Raw genomic sequence first — 12,603 nt, forward strand, 5'->3', positions numbered from 1 at the left:
CATCCTATGACGGTGCCACGTTGAAAGTCAACATTGTCAATGTTTGTCTATGGAGATTGCATGGCTTGTGTGCTCCATTTTATACATCAGTCATCAACGGCTATGGCTGAAATAGCCATATCCACTCTTTTGAAGGGGCGTCCACATACTTTTATATATGTTATCTGTATGACAGGACATACTTCAAACTGACATATAGATGAATACTGTAGGGGTGGGGTTGTGTTTAATAGTCCATCTGCGTTAAGGAATCTGATGCTGGTTGAAATACAGACTGAAGGACAGGTTAAACAGACAGACGGACAGGTTAAACACACAGACAGACAGAAACATGGGTTATATAGCCAGACAGGTTATACAGAAGGACAGACAGCCAGATAGACAGACAGGTCAGACAGACAGACGGACAGGTTAAACACACAGACAGACAGAAACATGGGTTATATAGCCAGACAGGTTATACAGAAGGACAGACAGCCAGACAGGTCAGACAGACCTGGGTTATACAGAAGGACAGCCAGATAGACAGGTCAGATAGACAGACAGACCTGGGTTATACAGAAGGACAGACAGACAGACAGGTCAGACAGACAGACAGACCTGGGTTATACAGAAGGACAGACAGACAGACGGACAGGTTAAACACACAGACAGAAACATGGGTTATATAGCCAGACAGGTTATACAGAAGGAAAGCCAGACAGGTTATACAGAAGGTCAGACAGACCTGTTTCATGTGGTCGTTGAGAGCAATCCTCATGCCCTTCTTCCTGCTCAACATCCCCCAGGACATCAGGGTGTAGAAGACGCCGGTGCAGGCCAGAGGAAGACAGAAATAGAACCCTAGCAACCACCAGTCCTTCACATCCTGGTAGAACTGACAACACCATGGTTACAACACTGTCACAAGTCTGCTGCTTTTAGCAGTCATATATTGGGGTAATCTCATGGTAGAACAGAGGGTGATATATTGGGGTAATGTCATGTTACAACAGAGTGATATATCGGGGTAATGTCATGGTACAACAGGGTGATATATCGGGGTAATGTCAAGGTACAACATGGTGATATATCGGGGTAATGTCATGTTACAACAGGGTGATATATCGGGGTAATGTTATGTTACAACAGGGTGATATATCGGGGTAATGTCATGTTACAACAGGGTGATATATCGGGGTAATGTCATGTTACAACAGGGTGATATATCGGGGTAATGTTATAACAGGGTGATATATCGGGGTAATGTTATGTTACAACAAGGTGATATATCGGGGTAATGTCATGGTACAACAGGGTGATATATCGGGGTAATGTCATGTTACAACAGGGTGATATATCGGGGTAATGTCATGTTACAACAGGGTGATATATCGGGGTAATGTCATGTTACAACAGGGTGATATATCGGGGTAATGTCATGGTACAACAGGGTGATATATCGGGGTAATGTCATGTTACAACAGGGTGATATATCGGGGTAATGTCATGTTACAACAGGGTGATATATCGGGGTAATGTCATGTTACAACAGGGTGATATATCGGGGTAATGTCATGTTACAACAGGGTGATATATCGGGGTAATGTCATGTTACAACAGGGTGATATATCGGGGTAATGTCATGTTACAACAGGGTGATATATCGGGGTAATGTCATGTTACAACAGGGTGATATATCGGGGTAATGTTACAACAGGGTGATATATCGGGGTAATGTTATGTTACAACAGGGTGATATATCGGGGTAATGTTATGTTACAACAGGGTTATATATCGGGGTAATGTCATGTTACAACAGGGTGATATATCGGGGTAATGTTACAACAGGGTGATATATCGGGGTAATGTCATGTTACAACAGGGTGATATATCGGGGTAATGTTATGTTACAACAGGGTGATATATCGGGGTAATGTTATGTTACAACAGGGTGATATATCGGGGTAATGTCATGTTACAACAGGGTGATATATCGGGGTAATGTTATGTTACAACAGGGTGATATATCGGGGTAATGTCATGTTACAACAGGGTGATATATCGGGGTAATGTCATGGTACAACAGGGTGATATATCGGGGTAATGTCATGTTACAACAGGGTGATATATCGGGGTAATGTCATGGTACAACAGGGTGATATATCGGGGTAATGTCATGTTACAACAGGGTGATATATCGGGGTAATGTCATGTTACAACAGGGTGATATATCGGGGTAATGTCATGTTACAACAGGGTGATATATCGGGGTAATGTTATAACAGGGTGATATATCGGGGTAATGTCATGTTACAACAAGGTGATATATCGGGGTAATGTCATGTTACAACAGGGTGATATATCGGGGTAATGTTATAACAGGGTGATATATCGGGGTAATGTTATGTTACAACAAGGTGATATATCGGGGTAATGTCATGTTACAACAGGGTGATATATCGGGGTAATGTCATGTTACAACAGGGTGATATATCGGGGTAATGTCATGTTACAACAGGGTGATATATCGGGGTAATGTCATGTTACAACAGGGTGATATATCGGGGTAATGTTATGTTACAACAGGGTGATATATCGGGGTAATGTCATGTTACAACAGGGTGATATATCGGGGTAATGTCATGTTACAACAGGGTGATATATCGGGGTAATGTCATGTTACAACAGGCTGATATATCGGGGTAATGTCATGGTACAACAGGGTGATATATCGGGGTAATGTCATGTTACAACAGGGTGATATATCGGGGTAATGTCATGTTACAACAGGGTGATATATCGGGGTAATGTTATGTTACAACAGGGTGATATATCGGGGTAATGTCATGTTACAACAGGGTGATATATCGGGGTAATGTCATGGTACAACAGGGTGATATATCGGGGTAATGTCATGTTACAACAGGGTGATATATCGGGGTAATGTCATGTTACAACAGGGTGATATATCGGGGTAATGTCATGTTACAACAGGGTGATATATCGGGGTAATGTCATGTTACAACAGGGTGATATATCGGGGTAATGTCATGTTACAACAGGGTGATATATCGGGGTAATGTCATGTTACAACAGGGTGATATATCGGGGTAATGTCATGTTACAACAGGGTGATATATCGGGGTAATGTTACAACAGGGTGATATATCGGGGTAATGTTATGTTACAACAGGGTGATATATCGGGGTAATGTTATGTTACAACAGGGTGATATATCGGGGTAATGTTATGTTACAACAGGGTGATATATCGGGGTAATGTTACAACAGGGTGATATATCGGGGTAATGTCATGTTACAACAGGGTGATATATCGGGGTAATGTTATGTTACAACAGGGTGATATATCGGGGTAATGTTATGTTACAACAGGGTGATATATCGGGGTAATGTCATGTTACAACAGGGTGATATATCGGGGTAATGTTATGTTACAACAGGGTGATATATCGGGGTAATGTCATGTTACAACAGGGTGATATATCGGGGTAATGTCATGGTACAACAGGGTGATATATCGGGGTAATGTCATGTTACAACAGGGTGATATATCGGGGTAATGTCATGGTACAACAGGGTGATATATCGGGGTAATGTCATGTTACAACAGGGTGATATATCGGGGTAATGTCATGTTACAACAGGGTGATATATCGGGGTAATGTCATGTTACAACAGGGTGATATATCGGGGTAATGTTATAACAGGGTGATATATCGGGGTAATGTCATGTTACAACAAGGTGATATATCGGGGTAATGTCATGTTACAACAGGGTGATATATCGGGGTAATGTTATAACAGGGTGATATATCGGGGTAATGTTATGTTACAACAAGGTGATATATCGGGGTAATGTCATGTTACAACAGGGTGATATATCGGGGTAATGTCATGTTACAACAGGGTGATATATCGGGGTAATGTCATGTTACAACAGGGTGATATATCGGGGTAATGTCATGTTACAACAGGGTGATATATCGGGGTAATGTTATGTTACAACAGGGTGATATATCGGGGTAATGTCATGTTACAACAGGGTGATATATCGGGGTAATGTCATGTTACAACAGGGTGATATATCGGGGTAATGTCATGTTACAACAGGCTGATATATCGGGGTAATGTCATGGTACAACAGGGTGATATATCGGGGTAATGTCATGTTACAACAGGGTGATATATCGGGGTAATGTCATGTTACAACAGGGTGATATATCGGGGTAATGTTATGTTACAACAGGGTGATATATCGGGGTAATGTCATGGTACAACAGGGTGATATATCGGGGTAATGTCATGTTACAACAGGGTGATATATCGGGGTAATGTTACAACAGGGTGATATCGGGGTAATGTTATGTTACAACAGGGTGATATATCGGGGTAATGTTATGTTACAACAGGGTTATATATCGGGGTAATGTCATGTTACAACAGGGTGATATATCGGGGTAATGTCATGTTACAACAGGGTGATATATCGGGGTAATGTCATGTTACAACAGGGTGATATATCGGGGTAATGTCATGTTACAACAGGGTGATATATCGGGGTAATGTCATGGTACAACAGGGTGATATATCGGGGTAATGTCATGTTACAACAGGGTGATATATCGGGGTAATGTTATAACAGGGTGATATATCGGGGTAATGTCATGTTACAACAGGGTGATATATCGGGGTAATGTTATGTTACAACAGGGTGATATATCGGGGTAATGTCATGTTACAACAGGGTGATATATCGGGGTAATGTCATGTTACAACAGGGTGATATATCGGGGTAATGTCATGTTACAACAGGGTGATATATCGGGGTAATGTCATGGTACAACAGGGTGATATATCGGGGTAATGTCATGTTACAACAGGGTGATATATCGGGGTAATGTCATGTTACAACAGGGTGATATATCGGGGTAATGTCATGTTACAACAGGGTGATATATCGGGGTAATGTTATGTTACAACAGGGTGATATATCGGGGTAATGTTATGTTACAACAGGGTGATATATCGGGGTAATGTCATGTTACACCAGGGTGATATATCGGGGTAATTCATGTTACAACAGGGTGATATATCGGGGTAATGTTATGTTACAACAGGGTGATATATCGGGGTAATGTCATGTTACACCAGGGTGATATATCGGGGTAATTCATGTTACAACAGGGTGATATATCGGGGTAATGTTATGTTACAACAGGGTGATATATCGGGGTAATGTCATGTTACAACAGGGTGATATATCGGGGTAATGTCATGTTACAACAGGGTGATATATCGGGGTAATGTTATGTTACAACAGGGTGATATATCGGGGTAATGTCATGTTACAACATGGGAGGGGGGGGCAATGGAGGGGGGGCAATCAAGTGTCTGGCTGTCAAGATACAATGTGTTTGTGTGTACCTTCATAAAAGCAGTGTTCTGCTGGGGGTGTAACAGACAGACTCGTAGCTTGCTGCCTCTGTAAGGCATCTCCATCATGTCAAAGGCCACAGCCTCCGGAACAGCCAGCAGGACAGCTACCAGCCATATGAATGTGACCTGCATAGCCTTCCACAGAGGGATCCCTATCCTCTTCACCCTACTCCACGACGTCACCGCATGGTACCTAGACACACACACACACACACACAGAGACATTTTCTCCACTTACTGTCCATATGTGTATGAATGTGCGGTCATCCATTTGTGTGTGTTTGCTACTGACCTGTCGATGCTCAGGGCACACAGGCTGAGGACAGTGATTCCTACTGAAGCCTTCTGGATAAAGGGCATCAACTTGCAAACATGAACCCCAAACGGCCAGTCTTCTGCTATCAGCTAGAGAGGAGAGGAGCAAGAGAGGGAGGAGAGGAGAGAGAGAAGGAGGGGAGGAGAGGAGAGAGAGAAGGAGGGGAGGAGAGGAGAGAGAGAAGGAGGGGAGGAGAGGAGAGAGAGAAGGAGGGGAGGAGAGAGAGAAGGAGGGGAGGAGAGAAGAGAGAGAAGGAGGAGAGGAGAGAGAGGAGGAGAGGAGAGAGAGAAGGAGGGGAGGATAGGAGAGAGAGAAGGAGGGGAGGAGAGGAGAGAGAGAAGGAGGGGAGGAGAGGAGAGAGAGAAGGAGGGGAGGAGAGGAGAGAGAGAAGGAGGGGAGGAGAGGAAATGGATAGGAAATGGAGAGAAAAGGAGCAGAGAGCATGTGAGAGGAGAGGAGGAGAAAGAGAAAGGGAAGAGATCAGTTAGCAGCTTATTTTTCACATTTTAATTTCCCTCCGTCTCTGTCTCTATATGAGGGTCAGTCCAGGACTCTGTCTCTATATGAGGGTCAGTCCAGGACTCTGTCTCTATATGAGGGTCAGTCCAGGACTCTGTCTCTATATGAGGGTCAGTCCAGGACTCTGTCTCTATACGAGGGTCAGTCCAGGACTCTGTCTCTATATGAGGGTCAGTCCAGGACTCTGTCTCTATACGAGGGTCAGTCCAGGACTCTGTCTCTATATGAGGGTCAGTCCAGGACTCTGTCTCTATATGAGGGTCAGTCCAGGACTCTGTCTCTATACGAGGGTCAGTCCAGGACTCTGTCTCTATATGAGGGTCAGTCCAGGACTCTGTCTCTATATGAGGGTCAGTCCAGGACTCTGTCTCTATACGAGGGTCAGTCCAGGACTCTGTCTCTATATGAGGGTCAGTCCAGGACTCTGTCTCTATATGTGGGTCAGTCCAGTTGACTACTGTAACTGTTGTTGACCACTGTAACTGTTGTTGACTACTGTAACTGTTGACTACTGTAACTGTTGTTGACTACTATAACTGTTGTTGACTACTGTAACTGTTGTTGGCCACTGTAACTGTTGACCACTGTAACTGTTGTTGACTACTGTAACTGTTGACCACTGTAACTGTTGTTGACCACTGTAACTGTTGTTGACCACTATAACTGTTGTTGACCACTGTAACTGTTGACTACTGTAACTGTTGTTGACCACTGTAACTGTTGTTGACTACTGTAACTGTTGTTGACTACTGTAACTGTTGTTGACTACTGTAACTGTTGTTGACCACTGTAACTGTTGTTGACTACTGTAACTGTTGTTGACTACTGTAACTGTTGTTGACTACTGTAACTGTTGTTGACCACTGTAACTGTTGTTGACTACTGTAACTGTTGTTGACCACTATAACTGTTGTTGACTACTGTAACTGTTGTTGACCACTGTAACTGTTGACTACTGTAACTGTTGTTGACCACTGTAACTGTTGTTGACCACTGTAACTGTTGTTGACTACTGTAACTGTTGTTGACTACTGTAACTGTTGACTACTGTAACTGTTGTTGACCACTGTAACTGTTGACCACTGTAACTGTTGTTGACCACTGTAACTGTTGTTGACTACTGTAACTGTTGTTGACTACTGTAACTGTTGTTGACCACTGTAACTGCTGTTGACCACTGTAACTGTTGTTGACTACTGTAACTGTTGACTACTGTAACTGTTGACTACTGTAACTGTTGTTGACTACTGTAACTGTTGACTACTGTAACTGCTGTTGACCACTGTAACTGTTGTTGACTACTGTAACTGTTGACTACTGTAACTGTTGACTACTGTAACTGTTGTTGACTACTGTAACTGTTGTTGACTACTGTAACTGTTGTTGACTACTGTAACTGTTGACTACTGTAACTGTTGTTGACCACTGTAACTGTTGTTGACTACTGTAACTGTTGACTACTGTAACTGTTGACTACTGTAACTGTTGACTACTGTAACTGTTGTTGACCACTGTAACTGTTGTTGACTACAGTAACTGTTGTTGACTACTATAACTGTTGTTGACTACTGTAACTGTTGTTGACTACTGTAACTGTTGTTGACCACTGTAACTGTTGACTACTGTAACTGTTGTTGACTACTGTAACTGTTGTTGACCACTGTAACTGTTGTTGACCACTGTAACTGTTGTTGACTACTGTAACTGTTGTTGACTACTGTAACTGTTGTTGACTACTGTAACTGTTGTTGACCACTGTAACTGTTGTTGACCACTGTAACTGTTGACTACTGTAACTGTTGTTGACTACTGTAACTGTTGTTGACCACTGTAACTGTTGTTGACTACTGTAACTGTTGTTGACCACTGTAACTGTTGTTGACTACTGTAACTGTTGACTACTGTAACTGCTGTTGACCACTGTAACTGTTGTTGACTACTGTAACTGTTGTTGACTACTGTAACTGTTGACTACTATAACTGTTGTTGACCACTGTAACTATTGTTGACCACTGTAACTGTTGACCACTGTAACTGTTGTTGACTACTGTAACTGTTGACTACTGTAACTGTTGTTGACTACTGTAACTGTTGTTGACTACTGTAACTGTTGTTGACTACTGTAACTGTTGTTGACTACTGTAACTGTTGTTGACTACTATAACTGTTGTTGACTACTGTAACTGTTGTTGACCACTGTAACTGTTGTTGACTACAGTAACTGTTGTTGACTACTATAACTGTTGTTGACTACTATAACTGTTGTTGACTACTGTAACTGTTGTTGACCACTGTAACTGTTGTTGACCACTATAACTGTTGTTGACTACTGTAACTGTTGACTACTGTAACTGTTGTTGACCACTGTAACTGTTGTTGACTACTGTAACTGTTGACTACTGTAACTGTTGTTGACTACTGTAACTGTTGACTACTGTAACTGTTGACTACTGTAACTGTTGTTGACTACTGTAACTGTTGACTACTGTAACTGTTGTTGACTACTGTAACTGTTGTTGACTACTGTAACTGTTGACTACTGTAACTGCTGTTGACTACTGTAACTGTTGTTGACTACTGTAACTGTTGTTGACTACTGTAACTGTTGTTGACTACTGTAACTGTTGTTGACTACTGTAACTGTTGTTGACTACTGTAACTGTTGACTACTGTAACTGTTGTTGACTACTGTAACTGTTGTTGACTACTGTAACTGTTGACTACTGTAACTGTTGTTGACTACTGTAACTGTTGTTGACTACTGTAACTGTTGACTACTGTAACTGCTGTTGACTACTGTAACTGTTGACTACTGTAACTGTTGTTGACTACTGTAACTGTTGTTGACTACTGTAACTGTTGTTGACTACTGTAACTGTTGTTGACCACTGTAACTGTTGTTGACCACTGTAACTGTTGTTGACCACTGTAACTGTTGTTGACCACTATAACTGTTGTTGACTACTGTAACTGTTGACTACTGTAACTGTTGTTGACTACTGTAACTGTTGTTGACTACTGTAACTGTTGTTGACTACTGTAACTGTTGACTACTGTAACTGTTGTTGACCACTGTAACTGTTGTTGACTACTGTAATTGTTGTTGACTACTGTAACTGTTTTGACTACTATACCTGTTGACGGCTAAACCTGTTGACGGTCATAACTGTTGATTATCATAACTGTTGATTATTATAACTGTTGATTATCATAACTGTTGATTATCTTAACTGTTGATTATCATAACTGTTGATTATTATAACTGTTGATTATTATAACTGTTGATTATCATAACTGTTGATTATCATAACTGTTGATTATCATAACTGTTGATTATTATAACTGTTGATTATCATAACTGTTGATTATCTTAACTGTTGATTATCATAACTGTTGATTATTATAACTGTTGATTACTATAACTGTTGATTATCATAACTGTTGATTATTATAACTGTTGATTATTATAACTGTTGATTACTATAACTGTTGATTATTATAACTGTTGATTACTATAACTGTTGATTATTATAACTGTTGATTATTATAACTGTTGATTATCATAACTGTTGATTATCATAACTGTTGATTACTATAACTGTTGATTATCATAACTGTTGATTATCATAACTGTTGATTGCTATAACTGTTGATTATTATAACTGTTGATTATCATAACTGTTGATTACTATAACTGTTGATTATTATAACTGTTGATTATCATAACTGTTGATTATTATAACTGTTGATTATCATAACTGTTGATTATTATAACTGTTGATTATCATAACTGTTGATTATCATAACTGTTGATTATTATAACTGTTGATTACTATAACTGTTGATTATCATAACTGTTGATTATCATAACTGTTGATTATTATAACTGTTGACGGCATTTGTGTGCTCCATTTATGGGGTTAGGGTTAGTGTGGTGACCCCTCCCTACCTTGTTAGAGTTAGGGTTAGGGTTGGGGTTAGGGTTAGTGTGACCCTCCCTACTCCCTACCTTGAAGACGTTGATGGGGATAGCGATGAGGATGTAGAGAAGATCCCCCAAGGCAAGAGAGCCAATCAGAATGTTGGGTCCGTTTCTCATACACTTGTTCTTATAGATGATCCTTAATAGGGTGGAGTTACCGATCATCCCCACCACCAAGATCACACAGCTCACCACCGTGTTCACATATTTAAAGGCTTGTTTAATCTCTGTGGGCTTGATACACATGGGGGGGTAGGGGCCTGGTGGGCGTGGTCGGAAGGCGGGAGGGAGAGGGGGGACAGGGAGGGAGCTGTTGGGGTTCAGAGTGTCCAGGAGAAGGTTGGGGGGGTTGGTCTCCTCCGTAATGACCCTGGGGCTCTGAGATGACGTGTCACGGGGGAACCGGGAGGACGCCGTCGCTACAGCCAGTACACACAGTAGTAGTCCTGATGACCTCATCCTCACTCACACACAGACGCAGCGACAACAACACACACACAAACAGACAGACACTCTCTCAGAGACTCAGACACAAACAGACAGACAGACATACACACTCTCAGAGACTCAGACACAAAGACAGACACTCTCTCAGAGACTCAGACACAAACAGACAGACAGACTCTCAGAGACTCAGACAGACAGACAGACAGACAGACAGACAGACAGACAGACAGACAGACAGACAGACAGACAGACAGACAGACACAGACAGACAGACACAGACAGACTCTCAGGTCCTGGATCACTGTGTTCTCTCCTCTCAGCGACCTGGAGGAAAAACAGAGGCAGAAACGTCACACACTGTGGCACTTTGGCAGGTAGCCTAGTGGTTAAAGCGTTGGGCCAGTAACTGGAAGGTTGCTGGATCGAATCCCAGAGCTGACAAAGTACAAATGTGTGGTTCTGCCCCTGAGCAAGGCAGTTAACCCACTGTTCCCCGGGCCCTGAGCAAGGCAGTTAACCCACTGTTCCCCGGGCCCTGAGCAAGGCAGTTAACCCACTGTTCCCCGGGCCCTGAGCAAGGCAGTTAACCCACTGTTCCCCGGGCCATGAGCAAGGCAGTTAACCTACTGTTCCCCGGGCTCTGAGCAAGGCAGTTAACCCACTGTTCCCCGGGCCCTGAGCAAGGCAGTTAACCCACTGTTCCCCGGGCCCTGAGCAAGGCAGTTAACCCACTGTTCCCCGGGCCCTGAGCAAGGCAGTTAACCCACTGTTCACCGGGCCCTGAGCAAGGCAGTTAACCCACTGTTCCCCGGGCCCTGAGCAAGGCAGTTAACCCACTGTTCCCCGGGCCCTGAGCAAGGCAGTTAACCCACTGTTCACCGGGCCCTGAGCAAGGCAGTTAACCCACTGTTCCCCAGGCCTGTCGATTAAGGCCCGCACTTCTATCATTCCCATTTCAGTTGAATACATTCAGTTGGACAACCCCCTTTCACTACTGGTGTGGAAGATTCTTCTGTTCTGCTCTTTAAGAACATCTATTTTAGTGCGTCTGTCAATATCTCTCTCTCTCTCTCTGTGTGTGTGTGTGTGTGTGTGTGTGTGTGTGTGTGTGTGTGTGTGTGTGTGTGTGTATATATATATATATATATATATATATATATCAGGACACAGAGGGACTTTGTTTCGCAGGATTCGCCAGTCATGTGGCCCATAATGCCGAGGGCATGTTGGCGATGGTCAGTATGAAAGAGCTGCTTGATAGAACATCTGGAGGGAGGACCCAACCCACCTATCTGTCCTCTATACACTAACCCAACCCTCCTATCTGTCCACTATACACTAACCTAACCCTCCTATCTGTCCACTATACACTAACCCAACCCTCCTATCTGTCCTCTATACACTAACCTAACCCTTCTATCTGTCCTCTATACACTAACCCAACCCTCCTATCTGTCCTCTATACACTAACCTAACCCAACCCTCCTATCTGTCCTCTATACACTAACCCAACCCTCCTATCTGTCCTCTATACACTAACCTAACCCAACCCTCCTATCTGTCCTCTATACACTAACCCAACCCTCCTATCTGTCCTCTATACACTAACCTAACCCTCCTATCTGTCCTCTATACACTAACCCAACCCTCCTATCTGTCCTCTATACACTAACCCAACCCTCCTATCTGTCCTCTATACACTAACCCAACCCTCCTATCTGTCCTCTATACACTAACCCAACCCTCCTATCGGTCCTCTATACACTAACCCAACCCTCCTATCGGTCCTCTATACACTAACCTAACCCTCCTATCTGTCCACTATACACTAACCCAACCCTCCTATCTGTCCTCTATACACTAACCTAACCCTTCTATCTGTCCTCTATACACTAACCCAA

General features: G+C 42.7%; 1 protein-coding gene across 1 annotated transcript; it reads right to left on the reverse strand.

The window, feature by feature from the left end:
• Positions 1 to 727: 727 nt before the first annotated feature.
• LOC120040426 (endothelin receptor type B-like) lies at positions 728 to 10,714 on the reverse strand (the record flags this gene model as incomplete). Its single annotated transcript, XM_038985593.1, has 4 exons — positions 10,283 to 10,714; positions 5,731 to 5,843; positions 5,427 to 5,631; positions 728 to 877 (listed from the first exon to the last, which is right to left on the reverse strand). Coding segments are annotated over exons 1-4 (900 nt in total), but the record flags the coding sequence as incomplete, so codon positions are not given.
• Between the last annotated feature and the right edge of the window lie 1,889 nt (positions 10,715 to 12,603).

Source organism: Salvelinus namaycush, unplaced genomic scaffold (genome assembly GCF_016432855.1).
Source record: "Salvelinus namaycush isolate Seneca unplaced genomic scaffold, SaNama_1.0 Scaffold3517, whole genome shotgun sequence".
Lineage (NCBI taxonomy): Eukaryota > Metazoa > Chordata > Actinopteri > Salmoniformes > Salmonidae > Salvelinus > Salvelinus namaycush.